Source organism: Protomyctophum parallelum (assembly GCF_964188405.1).
Source record: "Protomyctophum parallelum genome assembly, chromosome: 19".
NCBI lineage: Eukaryota > Metazoa > Chordata > Actinopteri > Myctophiformes > Myctophidae > Protomyctophum > Protomyctophum parallelum.
This window is the reverse complement of record NC_139717.1, coordinates 12,867,856-12,891,542: the sequence shown is the minus strand read 5'-3', so window position 1 is coordinate 12,891,542 and position 23,687 is coordinate 12,867,856. Positions and strand designations below refer to the sequence as shown.

The 23,687-nt window shown below is 42.1% G+C and overlaps 1 protein-coding gene across 1 annotated transcript in view; it reads left to right on the top strand.

The window, feature by feature from the left end:
* LOC310876264 (MAM domain-containing glycosylphosphatidylinositol anchor protein 2) overlaps positions 1-23,687 on the top strand; it is a 355,337-nt gene that overhangs the window by 191,219 nt on the left and 140,431 nt on the right. The window contains 2 exon segments of the mRNA XM_083789750.1: positions 16,888-16,979; positions 20,154-20,391. Of these exon segments, the coding sequence (XP_083645876.1) occupies positions 16,888-16,979; positions 20,154-20,391 (330 nt within the window).

The following is a 23,687-nucleotide window of genomic DNA, read 5'->3' as shown; positions in this document are numbered from 1 at the left end:
AACAGTAAATGAGTAAATACATGTTTTATAGGACCGCTGCAGGCATCACATTACCATTGTCATTAAAGGATAGCATTAACTACTTAAAGGGGAATACCACTAATTTTCAATGTCATTAATATACCTTTGAGCTGCTGTAATAAAATAAGTCCCCCCATTATGTGTTTCCTAGAACTGGAGGTCTGGAAAGAAAATATTAACATGGTGAATCACATCTTGTACAGCTCAAAGGTATATTAATGACATTGTAAAATGTTGAAAATGAGTGGTATTCCCCTTTAAGCCCTATGTTTCAGTGGTGCTACCAACTATGTCTGTCCGTCTGTCCGTCCACATTAGTACGGAATTAGCATTGGTTGGTCACCAAGCGTCACTGTTGAGCAGCATAACACACACACACACACACACACACACACACACACACACACACACACACACACACATATGACATAACATACATACATGTATGTACTGTATGTATGTATGTATGTATGTATGTATGTATGTATTTATGTATGTGTGTATGTTTAGGGTACCAACAGGTGACAAAGTGGTGCTGTTGCAACACTCACTTCAGACAGGTCTGATTTTTGAGGGGCGGTAGCCCCTCCTATATACAGGTTTAATGTTTGTTTTTAGTTCCATGTTTGTTTTAAAAACGCCATTGACAATGAAGGTGACATTTACGTCATATTGTCCCTCATTACGTCATATAGTCTCTTTATTGTTAATGGCATTTAATGTTTGTGTTGGCACCGTTTGTTTTACATCACCATTACATCACCTAATCAACATGAGTTAGACTTTAATATATTAGCGCCCCTCATTTCACACGGGGGTGATTTTATTTTTTGTATACTGTCCAATGATGGTGTGGTGAAATCATTGAAAATCTTCCACCTATTATAGCATGCCAAAAATACGACTGTCAAGTTTAAAGTGGTATAAAAAGGTTCCGTTCTCACAGGCACATGCAAATATAGAGCAACCATTTGGGTTTTCATAAGGAGCCTAAATACATCACTTTCCTGTTCTGCATAGAACCTGTCTTGATAACAGGACCAACAAGAATGAATTCTGTTCGAATTCAAAAAGCTTTTACTTCTGTAATCTCTCATGCATGGTTAGTTTTTTTTAATAAGCTAATGTCATATACATTATGTATTTTCCAATTGCTTGACTAGAACCATCCGCCGGCTACACAAAACGTTTGACTGACTCGACACTTTGAAATGAGAAGAACAGGATGTGTCGAGGGTGGATAAGAAGTGTGTGTGTGTGTGTGTGTGTGTGTGTGTGTGTGTGTGTGTGTGTGTGTGTGTGTGTGTGTGTGTGTGTGTGTGTGTGTGTGTGTGTGTGTGTGTGTGTGTGTGTGTGTGTGTGTGTGTGTGTGTGTGTGTGTGTGTGTGTGTGTGTGTGTGTGGGGACTCTGGCATAAACCAGCTAACTCCAAAATGTTCATTTTACACGAAGTGAAAGAAGCAAAAAAATCCGCTCAGTTAGGAGTTTTCGATATGAATGACTGACATCTTGAGGTTGTTGTGGATCTGCTACTTTTACTTCAGTAGTTTTTTAATGTGAATCCTGAAAAGTATCAGTTTTGAACAGAGGTACTGTATCCACCACCCAACAGAGAAGACATTATGTTATGTTCAGATGATTACGACGAGCACTTTGAGACGGGCTGGAAGTGACAGCTGGAGACGTGCATGTTTGTGCACATCTGAAGGCAGAGGCGTGGCGTGGGGGCACCTTTGTTTCTGTGACCGTGCAGGGCTGCATTGTTCTTCTGGAGTTTTTGGACCTTGGTCCTGCTGTCTCAATTTTATGTATACATCATGATCATCGCAGTGTGATGTGGTGGTGATTATTCGATGAACATCAATATGTCCGTACACAAACAAGCGTGTCCGTGGCAAAGATATGACCTTTTCTGTGGCAATATTGGTTTTCTTTTTTTTTCTTTTCTTTTTAACCAAAATGAAAACCCTATCATCCTTATTCAGGGCATGATGTCATATGAATAGCTATACATTCATACATTCAGCCACCCCCCCCCCCCCCCCCCCCCCCCCAGTCAACCAAAGCATTAGAGGTCAAGCGGCCAGACCCTTACAGATTTGCATGTGAAACCGGCACGGGCGCAGAGAGGACAAGCACAGCGAGGCCAGACGGGGTGAGCCGCTAACGACATGGACATGCATGACAGTGCATGGAGCAAGTGGACGGATGCACTGACCCACCGGTCAGCAGCAGGGGCGGGGGAGACGCCGTGCTGTGCTCGTTCAACCTACTGACCCACCGGTCAGCAGCAGGGGCGGGGGAGACGCCGTGATGTGCTCGTTCAACCTACTGACCCACCGGTCAGCAGCAGGGGCGGGGGAGACGCCGTGCTGTGCTCGTTCAACCTCGTCTCCTCTCGCCGCTCCATTCCAGTCCTTGACATGCCCCCCTCCTACCTCAGTCTGCTGTGTGTGTGTTGTAGACCAGACCCCCACATCATCCTCCAGACACATCCTCTGACCAGCCAGACGGCCATGCTCTCTTCACACGCCAAAACCCTCTGCCTGCCATCCAGGGCCTCTTGGTGGTGGGAGAAGCATACTCCGGTTTATTTTACTTAAGTAAAAGTATAGCGAAGGAAGTATTATTATTATTATTATTATTATTATTTCTAAACGCTAATCCTGGGCGTTATACTCTCCCTCTGCCTCTGGGAGTTTTGTTTTGTAATAATAGTCTAAAGATCGTAGTAACTTGTTTGTAGTAGGGAGTAGAAAATACAACATTTGCCTCCAAGATGTAGTGGAATAGAAGTATTACATATCAGGCGGGAACTTAATTGTGTACTTAAGTGCAGTACTTGAGTAAATGTACTTAGTTGCTTTCACTGGACCCTGTGCCTTCAGTTTCCGGGCCTTGGCCTTGTCCTCAGCCAACCCCAGCATGCCGCTGGCTTCACAGGGCCTTGTGCTCCCAGCATGCCGCTGGCTTCACACAGCCCTGCTCTCTCCAAGGAAGCTCTTAGAAGGAAGTGAAGTGGTCACGTGACTGGGCTGCGACATGACACTTTCATGGACACTTTCATGGGAGCCAAACTCACACCGGTAGTGCAATGAATACATGGCAGTGAATGGAGCCGGCTGGACCAGCTCATAACAAACATTATTCATGAACGATTGCGAGCTTTGTCATATAATTGGTTCAGGAATATGAAAGAAGACATAAGTAAAATCACACGTTTTTTTCGAGTGGTTGTTTTTCGACTTAATAACTATTTATTTTTATTGAGGTATTTATAGAAGAGCACATATAGTACGTTTTCTGCCTGGGCTGCTCTCTGCTCTTTGAAAAAATAAATCACATTAAGTAGTATGCACATAAAAAAATAAGACAGCCTAAAATAACGTGTTATATATATTATTTTATTTTCCAGAAACGATCACTTTACAAAAGGTCTCAGTCATTCATAAATAATGTTTCTTCATGAGCTGGTCACTGAGCTCTCATTGGCTCCAGTGCATTCTGCCCAACAAAAGTGTCCATGAAAGTGTCATGGCGCAGCCCAGTCACGTGACCACTTCACTTCCTTCTAAGAGCTTCCTTGGCTCTCTCATGGAGTAAAGGCCACGACACGGTTCCTGCATTCTCAGGCCAGCTCAAGGACAGTGTTGCCATGTCTGCTCATTTTAAGCGACTTTGTACTTGTTTTTCTGTAATGTAGCTTGTAAGATATGGTAGTTTTGCGGGTTGCAGTTTTTTTTAATCTTGCTTCTAAAGTTAGTTGCTTATTGGGCTTGTTTATCTCAAGGACCCTCCCCATCTAAAATATATATTTTGTGCCATACAAATATTCAAAATGTAATATTTTCTTTAGAAAATAGCATGCAGCTCTACTAAATGTGTGTAGGTTTAAAGTGCTCATGTGGCTTGTTTTCATACAACTAAGACCTGGTCGCTGATTTTCTCTCGCAAAATCTGGCAACGGTGTTCAAGGGCAGTCGGGCAGAGGTGCAAAAAAAAAAATCTGTTGGTCAGCGTCGGTCATATTCTGTTTCCTCCAGTACTGGAAACATGATATGACTTGGCAATCCATACTTTTTAATCGGATCATGTTCTGTCAGACAGAGAGCAACTGAACTCTCTGATCGGTATATTTATTCTGACTTTGCCTTGTTGGTTGTCAAGGACCCCCAAGATGGTATGTACTTTATACCGCGGAACCCCATCTAAAAAATATGTTGTGCCAGGGACCCCCGGAAGCAAAGATTTGAGGTTAAAGGTTGTATATTTTCTCATGTCGCTGCATCTGTGCAATACATCACTCTTAAAGTCATATATTCAAAACTGTACATTGTGTACAACCAATATGTCATATATTATTTGTAGTTATGATTCCCTGCTTTGCATGCCTTTCACATGACATGAAAAAACAAAAATGCCCAAATGCTCGATGACTATAATTGTGTGTCTAGCCTGCGAAGTGACGCGTTCCGACACTTTTACCTTCAGTCAGCCTTACCTGTGTGGTGTGGTTGACCTGAGGTAAAGCCACTAGTGTCCGCCAGGGGCAGTAGAGAGCTATATAAACTGCCCACTGGCAGGCATTGATGCATGCATTTTCTCAACTGTGTTTAGGCCATATCTGCCCCGCGATTGGTAATGTTTATGAAATTACATTACATTGCATTTGAAATGAATATACGTTTTCAGAGAGAGAGAGAGAGAGAGAGAGAGAGAGAGAGAGAGAGAGAGAGAGAGAGAGAGAGAGAGGACTTGGGCAATAGGATGAATAGGCCTCTTTTTATGAAAGGATGAGTCTATTGTGGACAATTAATATAGTGTCTTTATTTAATATATTTTTCAAAGGTGAATTGGTCCATACAAAACAAACTGTGAACACAACACGATGCCGCCTTCAAAACTGAGTCTGTGTATTATTTCTCTTGCTTGCCTTGAATTAACTTTATCTTTGGATACTTCTATAAACAAACATGTTATTAATAAGCCCTGGAAGAGAGAGAGAGAGCAAGAGACTTGTTTAAGGTTAAGGAGTTCTTTCACCCATTTTTTTATTGATTACATTTTTTTGGCTGCATATTCCGTCGGTTGTGAAATATTCCATTAGAAGTCTTGTCGACTAGTGTTGTAGTCGAGTCCACCTTTAAAGCGAGTCCAACAAGACAGAGTGTGGGAGGGGATCGAGTCCGGGTTGAGACCGAGACCAGATTATTATTTTTGTCCAGAAAAGAGATCTGCTATTTTCAAAAGATTTTTATACATTTGAAAATGTTAATAATTTGTACTTTTCACTCAAGTCAATTTTGAATTATACTTTTTCCACCACCTCTGTGTTTTGCTCCGTGGTGTGAAGTGGAGAAATAAAGGTCCCTGCACAGAGAGCGCGTTTTTCGGATTTTTAGCAGCGTTTCTCCATCGGTTGTGCCAGGGAAACCCAGAAGAGATTTGTGTGACATTTTATTCAAAATGATTCAAAAAAGTTCAAAAATAGCAGATGTACAAGCTAATTAAGTGGTGTGATATGAGCTTGTAGAATGTAGATTCTTTGTAAATTCAATTGAATAGATCTGCTATTTTTGCAAAGCCAGCGCATAAATGCATAAAGTGGTTAAAATGATTGTGTATGCACGTCCAGAGTATATACAGTACACATATGCACAACACAATCCTCAGTGTCAATTTATCCTTTTGAAAGAGACTGCACAACATGTAACCAACTGGACCTGTATAAGTTACAGGGTCCAATTGGTTACATTTGTACAGTCTCAGAGTATACATTTGCCGGCATTATTTAAATGTACAGTGTACTCTGTGCTGTATAATGTATACATTATGCGCACGGTTGGTCGTATTATTCTGCGTGTCATCGACGTGACATGAATCGTAAGCTCTGGTGATATTTATAGAGTCGTCAAAAACACACAGTGTGTCAGAGTGAAATGTGTTGTATATTCAGTCGGTTTATATCGTCTCTGTTGGGTGGAAACCTTGTATGTCCAAAACGGTTTCAAATTCAACAAGGGCAAAAGCATATCTGCAAGCTCCAAACGCGTTGCTTGTGAATGTGCTACTATTGATGCTTTTTTTTGCGATGTTGTACTACAGTGGTTCTCAACCAGTGGTCCGAAGACCAGCACTGGTCCTTGAGAAGTTCCAGGTGGTCCCCAGCTAAATGATGGAGAGTTCAGACTCCATCATGGCCCATATCACTTACCCTACCCCCTTAGATAGCATTTCTGTAGACTTAGATAGCATTTGATACAGACATATACCATGTTATGTAGACAGCACTATAATTGCATTGTATGTAGTCATAGCACGTCATAGTACATATGTATAGCATAGTATAGTATATATGTATAGTTTATATGTATATAGTTTCATATAGATATTCCATTGTTCCTTTCTTAGCTTACGCATGTTTCATGATAAATGCTTTTTATGTGATGTATTCCCATGCTTTTTTGTTCTTGCTTAATGTAAGTCGCTCTGGATTAAGAGCGTCTGCTAAATGCCTAAATTGTAAATTGTAAATTCAGAGTTGTTAACCAATTGGACCCTTATTATATCTTTAGATTATGTAAAATGAACCCCATTGGCCCCATAATGTTTTACACTATAAGAGTTATTTGTTTACCTCTGCAGTAGGCCTACTTAATTTACAAGAAGGCTACACAGTTACAGTAGATAATTGTTATTGTTATTTTGATCGCTTGCCCGTTATCTCTCCAATGGTACCACATCATTACAGCATGGAATTGTGGACACTTTTTCATCCAGCGACAACAACATAGTCTATAAGTCTTGGGTGTGAGAGGCTAAATCTCATCAAACATGGTGGTACCGGGCTTTGATGTGAAAATGGTTGAAAAGGTTTGAACATGGAGATAGGAGTTTTCTGCCCGACAGCAACGATATTTGCACTGCGTGGTGGTGGTTAGGGGGGTGTCTGTCTGCTACAGAACCAACAGGAGAAGTATACTCTTATCAAATTTGCTTTGGAATGAGTTGTGGCTGAAAAAGAAAGAAGCTGCATACATTTCCATTCATAAATGATAAGCTTGCTGTGGTTGGACTGACCATGGCTCTGGCAGAGAGAGAGAGAGAGAGAGAGAGAGAGAGAGAGAGAGAGAGCGCGCGTGCGCACACTCTGGCACATGCAACATACCCAGCAGACCTTACAGGCTTACACACTGCATGGACATGTCTTTGTGTCTTGTGTGTGTGTGAGTGAGAGTGCATGTTTGTGAACGTTCACAAAAAGGACTGCACGTACCCGAGAACATTAATGCAAATGTCAGCTGCGTGAATAATGTAAAAACATGTGGCCCTGTGTGTGCGTGTGCAGTACATGTCAGTGCCTCTGGCCAGCAGTGACTAAGGTTGACACTGCTGCTTGAGGTCACAGCCTCAAGGTGGAGAACAGCCATTAGCACCTGTGATTGTTAACGCACTGGTGCATGCATGGTGGTTTGTGCGCGCGTGTGTGTGGCGTGTGCGTGCGCGTGCGCGTGTGCGTGTGTGTGAGATGCATCCATGGTACTAGCATGTGAGGCATGCATGCTGCTAGCATGTGGCTGTAGTGCTGTTTGTGCACTAAACATTCTGTATGTTTGTGTGCGTGTGTGTGTTCTCAGGGGCATGTATTTGTAAAACATGTCACGTTTGTGTTCTGTGTTTTTTGGATGGCACTGCCTGTTGTCCTCTGATGTGTTTAACCTTGAGGAGAGAGAGAGAGAGAGAGGGAGAGGCAGGATAGCAAGCGGTCTACACAGTAGCGTTAATACTTACTTACTAAAGTTACGCAGGCACCGTGCCACTCCTATCCTCCTCTCGGGTTTACCCAAAGACCTCTACTTTTTTGGCCATTTGAAAATAGCTGATCTACAAGATCACAATGTGTCGCATTGCATCAAAAGATTATTATACATTTGAAAACGAAACGGAACATTTTGCACAGTGAGTAGTTTTACTTTTGCTCCTTAGCCTAGAGTATACTTTCCCCACCACTGGCTGTGAGAGAGAGTGGTGGATGGAGAGCACAGCACGTGTCTCTGCAGAGAGAAAGAGAGAGAGAAAGAGAAAAATGAGAGCACAGATTGACGGATGGGACACGAGACAGAGATCGAGTGTGGGAAGGAGCTGAGAAGTTATTTTTTTGTCTCTGTGTGTGCCGTGTGTCTCTCTACGCATGCACACACACACACACATGCACGCACACACACACGCATGCACGCACGCACACACGCACGCACGCACGCACGCACGCACGCACGGAAACGCAGACACACGCAGACACATGCTCACAGTGTGAGAGAGTTCTCTTCATCATTCAGAATGTAATGATGTTGCTATATTTGGCTTTGTGACTGTTTGTCTGTTTGAACACACACACACACAGAAAACCCTCATTGTTCATTTATCCATTTTTAATGGAGCCCATACTATAAGGAAGAACGTTATGTGCACTCCGCTGTAACATGCGTGTGCAGCGTGTCACAGTCAGTATGTGGCGGGGACAGGGACAGCGTGTACCTCTGCCTCGCTAAGACGTGTCGCCTGTGGGGACGTTTTAATCCTGGACGTGTGACACCAGCTCTCTGTGGAAGAACACCGCCACGACCGGGGGTCATTCTTTTCCCTCTTCTCATTTCGTTCTTTCGTTCTTTGTGTGACTATCTGCACTTTTCATGTACGCGGCAGCCATTCTTTCTGCAGACTTTTGAAAATAAAGCACAGACAATCATAGCCGTCTCTTTCTCTCTCTCTCTCTCTCTCTCTCTCTCTCTCTCTCTCTCTCTCTCTCTCTCTCTCTCTCTCTCGCTGCAGTAGGAATATTCAAATGTGGACAATAATGAGCCGAAGGACCCGGGCGAGCACATGAACACATGCTGCACTATAAACCTCATTGAACCGTGCGTGACCTCCTGTAATACAATAGAGAGAGAGAGAGAGAGACAAAGCCTTATTCCGTATTATCTGTGAGGGGGAGCCTAACTGTAATGCATATATTATTATATCACAAGCAAGAGCCTTTAGTTTGTCTCTTGATCATTCCAACGCGGAAGAAAGGAAACAGGACTGCGGTAAAGGCATCTTTTGAGGAGAGCAGTGCAAATAATTCCTGTTGGAAGTTTGATTAGATTTTTTTTTATTAGATTTCTTTTTGCTTTTATCCCTCGCTCTTCTTTCTGGCACACACGCAGAGACTGCCAAGGTTCAATGACAGAGCGCGCCGAGGGCGATGAAAGGAAACACACGTAGAAAAATCCATCAATAATTCAGGTGGAACGTTGTGTTTTCGTGTACAGTATGTACAGTATGTACGTATGTATGTTAACTTGCTGTTTTTGCAGCCCACTGCCTCAGATACCGGAGATGCTTTCATAACTACTTGCCCTCAAAACCATGTATTTTGTGTGTGTGTGTGTGTGTGTGTGTGTGTGTTTGTGTGTGTGTGTTTGGTTTAATGTCTTCTTGAAGTTTACCCATGAATATATCACCAAAGCATTGAGGAAATGCAGGCAAGGAGTGATATCACATCACGGAAGAACGTTATTCAGGGAAAACAAGCGCTCCTCCCCTATAGCCCGACCCCGCCGCACATTCGGCCAAAATAAAGATTTTGTCAACTGTAGATTTAGTCTACTAAAATCCTATATTTAGTCAACTAAAACTAGACTAAAAGCATTTCAGGTTACTAAAATGTTATTTAGCTGAATTCTGTTCAAATAACTATGACAATGTCAAAATCAACCCTGCTACCTGCTGCTTTGCTCGGCTGTGGCCAATCAGCTTACAGCTTGGCTCTGCCAGAAGAGTTTAGAGGTTCATCCCTCTGATTGGCTACTTCCAGGTGTCATCAATGTCCGTACACAGACACATGTGTCCGTGGCAAAGACTTGGTCTCTTTTACACACCATTATAATGTTCTTATTTTAATCATGAGACCCAATAACTGAATGTCAAGTCTCTGGGTTTTCTTCAGAATATGTATGACACTTATTTACAACGACACTACTACTAGTGGTTCTCAAATATTTTATTTTCAGGGTTAGGGTTGTCTGCTCATTTTGTATGTCTGTGGCAAAAATACAAATTTGACAATGTCCACAATGGGGCTTCTCTGTAAAAAAAGAAAAGAAAAACCCTGCCATTACGTACTGTATACCACTGTCCCTTCCACACTCACAAATGCATAATGTATTATATACATACTGCATAAACACACGCACATTACATACATGACTGAATGAATTAAGCCCAGGAAATTATGCAACAAAGTTTGGAGACGCAGTTTACTTACCCGACTAAATGGGAAAGTCCTGTTACCGGGCAGAATCCTCATAAAAGGTTAATCTGCATTTGGTCTGGATTGGTGGAGGGAGAATAAAATAAGAAAAGTTCCCATCCAAACACCAGTTTAAACCACCTACACAAAACGAAAGGGAATATTTTATATTTGATTTAATAAATTGTAATGTTTCACGCACCAAGCTGGAATAGAGTCTCTGGCTCGGCAGACCGGCAGGTAACAAGCAACACATGCACACGCACACGCACACACACACACACTCACACACACACACACACACACACACACACACACACACACACACACACACACACACACACACACACACACACACACTAACACACACACACACACACACACACACACACACACACACACACACACACACACACACACACACATGGGTGCACAATTGCACATGAACTCTACAACCGCACTGAGGAGCTCCAACACAGATAAAATGAACTAGTACTTGTCGAATGCTGTGGATCGGTTCCATGTTTAAAGTAATTGTGTGTGTGCATGCGAACGCGGCCAATTAACCGTCACCTAACATTTCTGTGTTGCCACTGCCACTACATGCCAGTCAGGAGCCCTCGACGGGAGGACATACTGTAGCACCTCCGTTCTACTCATCCCGTCTCAACACTCTGCGACCAAATACATATTCATTGGGGGTCCTTGACACGGGAACCTCCTACCCTATAGACTCTGCTGTGGTGGAACGGTCGGGAACACTTGCACCACAAGAGCGTGCTAGAAAGGGCTTCTTTTAAAAGATCTCCATGCTTGTATGACTCTCCAGAATTGCAACTGCTTCATCTGCCACAAACTGTCCGGTGAAATGCAGATGAAGTGCCCACTTATCTCGCCTGAGCGCAAAGCGGTCATCGTAGCAGAATTGGCTACTTGCAATGCAGTGTTCCCATCCGAGGGCCAGTTTATTTGCGTAGCACATTCTCATTCAGAGAGGCAATTCAAAGTGCTTCATGTATACACTAGACAGAAGCGAAAGGAGCCTCGACAAATCTAAAGATTAAGGGAAGCTGATTATAAATGTTTGAGGCAAGCCACGTTTTGAAAAATGCATGAGCACAACAGCCACGGTGGAGTACTGTACTGTACTGTACTGTACTGTACTGTACTGTACTGTACTGTACTGTACTGTACTGTACTGTACTGTACTGTACTGTACTGCACTGCACTGCACTGTACTGTACTGTACTGTACTGTACTGTACTGTACTGTCAAAAATCAACAACTATATGCCGTAAGCCTGAGAGAATAAGTGTCTTTTCAAGGCAGCCTTGAAAGAGCCCAGTGTTGGAGCATGGGAGAGAGTTCCACAGGGTGGGGGCTGCCACACTGAACGCTCTGTCCCCGACGGTTCGCTTGACTGCCTTGGGGACAGAGAGGAGGTCCAAGTTTGTGGACCGCAGGTTCCGTGTCACAGGAGGTTTATGGAGGAGGCCTGAGAGGTATTGTGGAGCCAGGGTGTTTTGACATTTGTAGGTGAAAAGGAGGAGTTTATGAGTGATGCGGAACTTGACAGGAAGCCAATGCAGTTGTTTAAGGGCGTGGGTGATGAAAAATGAAAGCCCTTTTAAAGGCATTGACGAAGGTCCCAGGACCCAAACATTTGCTAATTGTAACTCACTATGACGTGGTGCTTTATAGCATATAGAAATAAAACCCGTAAGACGGACGCCTGAGGGCGAGGTCGCGTGCACGCATCCGCCTGGGTGACAGCAGACTGTTGGGCGAGCACTGGTGCTTTGGCATGGGGGGTCAGATCAACATATGAAAGAATTCTGTATACTGGCCATATATGGAGCGTGTCTTCAGTGTACAGGGTTTGATGAGGATGAGGATTTTATATACAGTATATTATGCGAAGTTCCATGTTCAAGCATAAGGATACTCATAAGTGTATTTTGTAGCAGAGCACCCTAGGCCAAAGATCAATTACCAGCCTCTATAACAAAAACACACACTCCACCAATGGTGTTCATCGTGTTTCAGAATGTGTCACTTCATTGTGTTTCAGAATGTGTCACTTCACAGCATTAGCATTCAGCTGTTGATGAACGGTTTGTTGTGGGCTGCAAACTCAGTTCACATGCAAGGCTTATTACTCGGTAATAATAATTCCGACTAAGGAGAACTCATTGTCCTTCTGATTAAGCATCCCCGTCACAAATGCAAACGTGTCCCTCCAGCTGGGAGTACGAGATCAGTCTGTGACATTTGTTACATGCGAAGGGGAAGAAGGACAGAACGGAAGTGCAATTCATTAAAATGTTTACCCACTGTCGCTTGTGACAGCACAATGATGAGTCATACACGCACGCGCACAAACACACGCACACACACACACACACTCACAAATATACACTAACAAATGCGGTTTCATCTCTCAAAAGCTTGCCTACCAGCTGTGCTTTGGCAGTCACACAGCGATCTCGTGAGCGTTAATTTAACTCGGGAGAGTTCTAGAAAGCGCTCTCACTGTGCGGCGGACGGCGGGGTGCGGATCTCCTGCTAGCATATAGAGTATCAGTATACAATGCTGCCTGATAGTTTCATAATATTGATGTTATACTGTATCTATATGTGTACACAGGGATATTATTTGAATGCAGGAATGCTTCGTCTTAATGGCCTTCGGCGCAGGGTGCATAATGCCATGTCATTAACCTCACATTGTGCATAATATTGTCACCGCGTCTGGTGACAACCTCCTATGTCAAAAAAGCATTTAAAATAGTGAAAATAGCCGATCTACAAGCTCACAACGAGCTTGTGAGATCTGACGTTTTCACTAATTTTGTATGAGACTCTTCTATGAAGAAGTTAACTAGCAATAACAGTGGTGGGAAGTATTGTACTTAAGTACAATTTTGAGGTACTTTACTTGAGTGTTTCCAATTTCCGCCACATCTCGGATCCAAATATTGTACTTTTACTCAGAATAGCAGAAATAGCAGATCTACAAGCTCATAGCACGCCAGTGGCGCGCTACGAGCTTGTACGTCTGCTATTTTTGAAAAATTGAAGAGCGACTGACATAGAAGACATTTTTTTAATCTGATCTCAGGTCAGAATGAAAACTGTCAGGATGTAGAAGACATTTTTTTAATCTGATCTCAGGTCAGAATGGGTTAATTATTATTACAAAACATACATTGATTAACCACTTCAGCCCTATATACTGTACATACATTTAGATTATTTTCAAAAGATTCTTTACACATTTTGAAAACTTTCAAATTCTAGACTTTTACTTGTAACAGAGTATTATTATATTGTACTATATTGTAGTATACTAGGGCTGACCTCGATTTTAATTTTTTGCCCCAAAAAATTGTATATAAAAATACAATATTTACAAAAATATTTTATTATTCCACTAGGTCTGTGGGGGACAAACACATTTGAACATTCTGACTGTTCAAATCTCCAATGTGCATGTGGAGTGTGTCTGCCTGTGTGGCAATGTGCCACTGCCTGTGACTTGAATCGCACAGTGCGCTGGCCCGATAGACTACAGAATCTCAATCTCACCTGCTGTGCTCAATCTGGCTAATGACAAGCCTCTCAGTTGTTCACAAAAAAAAAAAAAAAAAAAAGGGGGTTTTCTTTTCTTTTCTGGGGTCTTATCAGGCCAGCGCACTGTGCGATTCAAGTCACAGGCAGTGGCACATTGCCACACAGGCAGACACACTCCACATGCACATTGGAGATTTGAACAGTCAGAATGTTCAAATGTGTTTATGTCCCCCACAGACCTAGTGGAATAATACAATATTTTTGTAAATATTGTATTTTTATATACAATTATTCTTTTGCTCAGTCGACTATTAGTCGACTAACAGCAAATGTATTCATCTATCAGTCGACTATTAGTCGACTAACAGCAAATGTATTCATCTATCAGTCGACTATACAAATCCTTAGTCGGGGACAGCCCTATAGTATACTGTACTTTTTTGCACCGCAAAATAAAATAAAAAGGATATATGGAGATGTGAGGTTTCTGCCCGACAGTGACGATATTATGTACAATATGGCGATGGAAATAATATGATTTCCTCTCTGGGGGGAAATTCAACATCACCATGTTTACACACACAGTCTTAAAGGAGTGAGATCCACAGGGAAACAAAGAATTGTGGCTCGTGGTTAATATCTCCTTTTACATGGAGGTTGCAGGGTGTATCATACGCACACACATGCACGCACACACACACACACACACACACACACACACACACACACACACACACACACACACACACACACACACACACACACACACACACACACACACACACTCTCTATTTACTTACTTACTTTACTGACAAACATTTTAGGATAGGCAATTTTACAAATATTGCAACTTTACAATAAAAAACCTAAAGCCTAATATTGCTGATCTTAACCCATTCTGACCTGAGATCAGATTCATACGAGGTTTTCCACTGGACACACACTGGTCTGACTAACCCATTCTGACCCGAGATCAGATTCTAGAAATGTCAGTCGTTCTTCGATTTTTACAAAAATAGCAGACCTACAAGCTCGTATCGCGCCACTCGGTGGCGCGATATGAGCTTGTAGATCTGCTATTTTTCAATAGCTAAAGCATAACATGATGCCGACACCAAAATGGGTGCCCGGTCAGAAGGGGTTAAAAAGGTGCATTGCTGTGATCTTATATATCGACATTTTGGACGGTGCATGGCACTGGCATGTACTGTAACTACTGTAAGTACAACTGTACAATGTTGTCTTTACTTGAGGAGTGAACCTTTTTAACTTGCACTACAATTATTTGAAAACTAGTCGATTTTTACATTCATATATAAAAATCATACATTAACCAGCTTACGCTTTATTTGTATACTTATACAAGCTTGCAAGGTTGTTGCGAAGCGTTGTGAGCTTGTAGATTGGACATTTTCAATAAGGTACAAAGTGAGTACTTTCAGTTTGGTACAGTACATATATACATTGATGTCAATACTGTTGTACTTTTACGCAATAGTACATACAGGCCTTATACTACAGATTGGACACAATGACAGAGTACTTCCTGAAGAAGTCATTTTGCCCAATATTCAATCACTCTATGCCATACTCACACTGTGAGTCTGAGACACATTCAGCGCCGCTGCAGTTGCCATGCCAACACTCTGGAAAACCATCGCACCGGATGTCGACACACCGTGGCCACCACCGGAGAGAGAGAGAGAGAGAGAGAGAGAGAGAGTAGGAATGAGCGCTGAGTTGAGGGACTGACGGCAGAAGTCACCATTCCGTCACGTCGGGTTTGACACGCGGCAAAAATAGAAACTCAGAGACGTCACATCACGCCGGAGGGGAGGCGTGCGTAGCACTGCTGTAGCTCCCAGCTCCGTCGTCTGTCGGGTGGAAACCTCATATGTCCAAAACTGTGACTTACTTGAATGAATGAATGAATGAAAATGTCCGAAAAGGAGTAGGATGAAGTGTCAACTCCCACTCCCCTGTTACCAATGCAAAGTATTCACTGGTAATTATCACACTTTTTCAAAATGTATTTACAACCCAAGCATCTCTATACTGCATAGTCAAAGATAAACATGAAAGTAAAACAATAACAATCTCAGCAATAACTTTAAATGGATAAACCAACCAAAAGTTGGTACTTTATCTGAAATGCACATACTTTTCAAAAGCATCAAAGGTAGCAGATCTACAAGCTCGAAACACAACGTGATCTGATACTTTTGATGCTTTTGTGTGATGCTGTAATATGATCAAGTAGGGTGTTTATGAAAAAAGAAAAAATATATATACTGTATAATAGAGATCAGAGGATTCTGCCCGATGGCAACAACGACATCCAATTTCTCTGTGCTTTAAATCAGGTTTTTGTTTTGTTTTCCGTGTTAACAAACGGATATCATAATGTCACTATAGAATTGCAAGATGAAAAGATTTATGTTGTTTATTTTATTTATTTATTAGTTTTTGTTGGGGGGAGATTAATGAATGTGAAACAGTAGGCGCTGGGGTTTGGAACCAATCCAGCCTCTGCATCATAATGAAATCTTCTGCTTTTTTGTTTTTCATTCAAAGGAGAAGGAGTTTCCCCCTCAAAAAAAAAACGAGAAGAAGAAAACAAAAACAAATTGGATTAGCAATAGTTGAATGTTGTTAGCTATCTCTCCAATTCCATGGTGCGTGCGTGCCTGCCTGCCTGCGTGCGTGCGTGCGTGTCTGCCTGCGTGCGTTCGTATACTGTATGTGCGTGTGTCTGCGTGTATGTGTGCCTGCTTGTGTCCGTGTGTGTCCGTGTGTGTCCTTGCTTTTGAGTTTGTTTGTGCGTGATTGAGATCAGGGCTGTGGTATCCCTACGTGTTCAAAGAGCTGATGTCAAATTAGTTTCAGTTTTCAAAGTCAACCTCCACTGCACGTGTCTTCTCACCCCAGATGTCACTGACTGCTGCCTGTCAGCACTTTGTTGTTGTGTAACAAAATCCTTTTTCTGTCTTTTTGGCACACAGCGTTGAAAAAGGGTCGTTTTTGGATCACTCCAGACCCCTACCACAACGACGACAACATCCAGATCGGACGCGAGGTCAAGATATCCTGTCAGGTAAGTCAGCGGTTCCCAAACGTCTTAACCCGAGCCCCAAAAGAGAGATTCAACGTTTTTACCCGCGGGATCCACACTTGTGAAAATAGCCGATCTACAAGCTCACAATGCGGCGCAAAGAGGTTTTAGATTGGCTATTTTCAAATGGCCTAAATCTGTATGTGGGGCCGAAGTTGTTACTGTATGTTTTGTAATAATAATCAAAAAACGTTTTCAAATACGCTTAGTGGAGTAAAAGTACGATATTTGCCTGCAATGAAGTAAAAGTATATTTTTTTTGTATAGTGTACATGTACAGTATATAAGTACAGTACTTGAGTAATTATACTTAGTTACTTTACACCAGTGGTTTTCAACCAGTGGTCCGGGCGTTCTAGGTGGTCCCCAGCTAAATTATAGAGTTGGTGACCATATGGACCCTTAATTGATCTTTAACTCTTGAGAGTGTAAAATGAAACCAAATTGACTAGTGATCGCCCAATATGTTTTTTTTTATATTTCCGATTACCGATTAGTGGAGAATCAAAAAGCCTGATAGCCGATATTATGAGCCGATATGAATTTAAGTAAAAAAAATGTTTTTTTTTTACAGTAACATAAATTCTAACACAATAATTCCTTTAAATGCATTGGAGAACATTTATTGCTTATAAAAAGGAAGTGCAAGAAGCACCAACATTGTTTCAGTAACAATCCCCCCCTCATCAAATGCAGCTTTAATTTAAGTGCAAACATGTACTGTAGCAGAATATGGAACATAGTGCTGTATGAAGTGCAGGCACAGGCTTCATACATTGAAAAAGAAATCTGGGAAAAATAATAATAAAATAAAAATAATAAAAAGTTTATTTTTTTCAATATTTATCCAAATTGGTGATCTACAAGCCCACAGCACATTGCAGCATGACATGTTGAGAGCTTGTAGAACTGCTGCCCAAACTCCCCAAAGCCATGTGACCTTGTTGTTTTTACTCCACCACTGAAATTTGTCACTTTCAAGATTATAATTTTATAGCAATACAAGACAATAGCCTATGTCTCAAAACACTGGCCTCCAGTTAAATTATTGTCAACTAAATAAATATGAATTAGAAATTAAGACAAATACTGACAATGCTGCTGATTGGTTCATTCTTCATTGGCTTGCAGTTAGTTATAGCCAAAATGCAATACTAATAATAGGCTGGTCAGGGTGGGGGAAACAAGTCGTCCTTTTAGAAAACATTCAGTTGACACACGCACACACACACACACACACACACACACACACACACACACACACACACACACACACACACACACACACACACACACACACACACACAGGCAATCAAATAACTGTTTACAGCTGCTGCTGTAAGTTTGCGGCGTTAGCATTAGGAGCTAGCGTTGGCTAACGTAGGTCTACCACTGTTACACCCTCTGTCAGACTGTCCTTCTCACGTGTGGATTTTATTTTGGTTAATTCAAGATGAAAACAGAAAAGCTTATGGTTACAAGGTTAGTATTATTCCTTCTAGCCCTGGTCCTCTCTCTCTTTACTCCGTTTGTGTGTGTGGGGGGGACTGGGAGGGAGGAGAGAAGGGACTTCAAGGCAGGCACACAGGCAGAGCGTGCTGTGCTCTGTGTCTACTCCCCTTTTCCCCCTCACTGACTGTATATGTTTCTTTTCCCTTTTTGCTTCCTTTATGATGAATTCCTGTTCTGTTCTTTAACTATATAGAAGTGTCTATTATTTGTACGTCTCTAAATGTTTTGATGAATTGAACATGGTGGACCCTCTTGCAAACAAGTGTAATGCTTAATTGGGTCGTCCACTCACAGTTAACAGTCTTTGTATTGAGTTTGTGCTTGAAATGTACTGTAATTCTGCAAACTGTTAATACATTTTCAATCAATTAAATCAATCAAAAACTCCTCCGGTGTTACCATAGAGAAGAGGTAGGCAACCTTAGGCACCAGTGCCAACATTGGCACAAAGGAAGGTGATCACTAGGCACACTGGTAGCCCCTCTCGGAACCCTCCATAAAGCTTTTCTGAAATTTGGATGAGTTTTATGTAGGGTCCCTGTTCATAACTATATTTTCGTATGGGAATTCTGGAACGCGGACATAAATATGCTCTCTAAGATCGTATCTGCGGCATTTGACGGCCTTTTTTTTTTTTTGAGTTATTCTGAATTCGTGAACTTTAAGTACCTATACATACCGCTGCGAATATCTCCTGTGGCGCGGAAGCCGTTAAGTATTTTTTTGTTTGACCGATTTGGTCGCTTTATTTCTTCTTGTTTGTTTACCGTTTATTGTACCGCCTCCCGGTGTGCGGTTGGCTTGTGCGGCTACGTCCCTGCCTCTGATCTGCTCTGTCATAGCTATAGCGCCACTAGCTAGCCAGATAGGCGGTACAATGAGGTGTCAATAAACAAGGAAGGAAGAGATTAATCCAAGCTTCCAAATCGGTCAAACATAGATTAAAAATACTTAACGGCTTCCGCGCCACAGGAGATATTCGCAGCGGTATGTATGGGTACTTATACTTCACATATTCAGAAACCCTCACACGAAAAAAACTCGTCAAAGAGCGCAGACAGGCCATAAACACGTTTATGTTTTATGTATGTCTGCGTACCAGGTGGCATGGTACTGCTGGAACAGGACCCCATGCTCTGTGTCGTCAAAAAGTCAGAAACTTCAGTAGCATTGGGTTCTGCTTGGAGGGCTAGGCACACTGGCAAGTGTGTGAGAGGGTATTTTTGGTTTTAAATAAACTATTTTAAAACTATTTTAAATGAAGTCCCTCACATTTGTGTGTAAATTACATCCTGCATTCTACATTAATTAAAACTGAACTCTGTTATTGCTCTGAGTCTAATGATCATTATAACAACGTGAAAGAAAATTTGAACTTTTCACGTGGTGTCGTTAAAATTAATTAATGTTGATATGGCACACTGACGATCTAGAAAATTGGCGCGAAGCCCCGCTCCCCCGCTATTCATCCATCTGTTTTCACGTTAAGCTCTCAAGAGAAAAAAAATATTAATAAACACCTGGATTACTTAATTTACAAAACGATCAAATGCTGCATAAATAATGAACGTGAATATGAAAGTGGTTGAAAGTCAACTGCTTTAGTTTACACCACCGGGCTTTCCCTCCCTCCTTTTCTCCAAGGTGGAGGCCACCCCGCCCGAGGAGCTGACGTTCAGCTGGCTGAAGAACGGGCGAGCGCTGCGCAGCTCGGAGCGCATGGTGATCACGCAGACGGACCCCGACATCTCGCCCGGCACCACCAACCTGGACATCATCGACCTCAAGTTCACCGACTTCGGCACGTACACCTGCGTGGCGGCGCTGCGGGGCGGCGGCATTCCCGAGATCAGCATCGACGTCAACATCTCGTCCACGACTGGTGAGTCTCATGCCCCCACTCCCCCCCCCCCCCCCCCCCCCTGCTCCCTGCCTAGCATCTATTCTACCCCCCCCCCCCCCCATATTCGGTATGTAGGCCTACCTACAGTATATATTCTGTACATACATACACGCACATACATGTACACACACTCAAATTTGTAATCGTGGTGGCAGTCATATGCATGTCATCGTGTCTGCCGGGTGGGAAAAACTATGTCCAAAACTGTTCCTTTTCAGGAAATGGAGGGGGAAACAAATCCTGTGTGTGTAGTGATTATTTGTTCTCGGGCACTTCAGAATATGTATTGGTTAAAACCATTATAAAACACAATATAGAGGGAATTGCCCTATTCCTACTTTTCCACCAACCATTTTCTGACGCTGAAGTAGGGCATACAAATATGAAAAAAGTAACATATGAACATGGCGATACAAGGCTTCGCTGTCGTTGCTGTCCAGCAGAAACCTACAGTATTTCCACATTCTAACCTTTTTTTTACGTGATTATGTAGTCTCCACAAGTCCGAGAGTGTCAGTGTGTCCACGGGCCAACTCAGCCCCAGCAACACCAAACATAACAATGTCAGCAGATCTGCCACCTCAAACAATCCTGAAAAATAACTGTTTTGGACATACTTATATATTTTATATATAGCTTTCACCCAACAGAGACGATATACTGTCACAGCATGCATCTTTTTGGAAAAGCTTAAACTCATGGTGGGGACTCCCAAATGTATGGTGGGGACTATAAAAAGGATTATGGAAATGTGTTGCCGCAGGAGCACTCGTTTATACTACTGTAGGCATGTCCTGACCCAACTTTGAGAACCAATGAACTATAGACTCTATGTACAGTACAGCTGGATTCCTGTGAAGCAAACCAGGCGCCCCCGCCCCACCCCCCCACACCCCTCCACCACTAATCAGAGACTAAACCTCCATTTCTGTCCTTTCTCCATCCATTAGCTCAGCTCACATTGACATCAAGCATGTTGATAACGGCCGCCGACAGTACGTACCGATCCGGCTTGTCTTACCGAGCCGTGACATTGCGCTATATTATAATGGATTGGAGGACGGTGAGTGAGTGAGTACAGTAAAGCCTGCGGTTCTTGATTGATTGGTGTGGTATCACAGTAGGCAGCAGCCCGATGCGTACGTGGGTTATTCTATTCAGCTGTGCTAATGAACTGCACCTAATTTATATATCGCCCTCTGTCGGGACGGGAAACCTCATATGTCCAAAATTGATACCTGGTATGATTAAAATTCAAAATTCAAAAGTTTCAAAAGTAGCGGATCTACTTGTAAGCTCGATCTTCGTGCTGCATTTCGAGCATTCACATAATTTGCTACTTTTGTTTGTGCTGCAGTATGGAGCAGGGCATCAATTTGTGAAAGAAGACAAAAAGTTAAAATATGGACATGAGGGGTTTCTGCCCAGACAGCAATATATATATATATATATATATATATATATAGGTGGGGAAAGCTGAGATCAATTATTTTTTCTTCTTCTTTCTTTCTTTCTTTCTTTCTTTTTGTGTGTGTGGGGGGTTTCTGTTTAGGTATAGCCTAGTATTGATCAAATTAATTCAGCTGAAAGTGCATTGGTCCAAAGTCAGCGTAAATACAATTAATGAAGTGTGGTGCACATTCTCTCCAGCTATTGATTATTACGATGATGTACATTCTTAAATTGTTTTGAAGATATTTCTTGTGGCTTTTTGTTTTTGCTTCATTGGATGGATAGATGGATGGATGGATGAATGGATGGATGGTTGGTTGGATGGACGGACGGACAACTGAGCACAAAAAAGTCCATAGAAATACATGTTTGCCTTTTTTCTACGAACCAAAGATGAGTTGCATCTGGGTACGCCGTCAGCAGCATGCTTCAATGGCGAGAGGTGCCCTTTAGCATGGCATGCGAGTGTCAGCCTATGCAAGCTAGTCAGCATATGTTGGCGCAGCGGCGCTATGTGAATGTTGATGAATAATACCTGAAGCCTGTAGCCTAGAGGCTAGCTATGTCAGGTAAATGTCACGGCAATGTTGCTCACCTATTTATGACATGCCCAGATGTTTAAGTGGTTAATTTGTTCTATACTAGCGCCCTAGCTTTGAGCATGTAGTAACCGTGAGGGCCTCTGTGATGGCATAGTGCCATGGTTCCCAAACACGGCGTCGGGACCCATTTGTGGGTCGTTGACAATGTTAGGACAACTTTGTGGCGACTGCCCTAGTAGTACTTACTATTTGCAACGTGGCGCGAAGAGACACGTTGTGTTCTTCTAGATCTGCTATTTTCACTAGTTTGGGTCCTGGGCAAATGTCTAATTTCTCGTTTTGGGTCTTGAGCTAAAACGTTTGCGGTTTTGTTTGTTTGTGGCTTTGTGTGCCTGATTGGAATGATGGCTTGTACAACGTTCTGGTTATTCACTTCTTGTGTAATGCTGAGAAAGAAGGCAAGCTATTTTCAATGAATAGCCAATAAGTTACATTAATTGTGATTGTGATTAATTGTGATTTTCGAGTACTTTCGAGGAATTCTTCAGCCCTGCCATATATAATTCCGATGCTGCTCGGGTTTAAAATGTTTTGTGTTCAAGTAGGGCATTAGTTTACGATAAAAAAATAATTAATAAAAGTTGAAATATGGAGATATGAGATTTCTGCAACAATTTATTGAAATGATGGGTGTGTTCTCTCCACAGAGAAAGGCTGTTAATTATGTTTCCTTTGGAGATTGCTGTTTCATGCTGTCTGCTCTTGTAATGTGCTGTTGAGTCTGTTCTTTTGTCACTTGTATCACTTATTGATGGAGCTGTCATCCATTAGGGTTCTGTTGTAATGCTTTATGTTTCTGTGTAGCCTATACTGTAGTCTGCCATTTATATTTTATGCTATTAATATCCCATGGCATGTCGTTTGTTTTAGAGTTAATTCCCTAATGCTTCCGACTCAATGCCTTTTGACATGTTGCAGATGATTTAGATTGCTCATTGCAGTACTGTTGATATTTAATATAATATAATTAAGCAATATCACCATGTGTGCTTTACCATGATTGTTGGCAAGGTGGTGATGTGCTCAGGAACAGATCATTAATGCAACGCTGTTGAGTTTGTTGTGAAGGTTTGACTGCAAGGAATAGAAGATGGCACCACAAGATGAAGCATGGAATAGCACCTTCAAAGTTAGCCTTAGATTAAGACTAATGATGATTTTATCGATTTTGACATTTTCATATCTACAAGAGTCTGATACAAGAACACAATCACGGGCAAT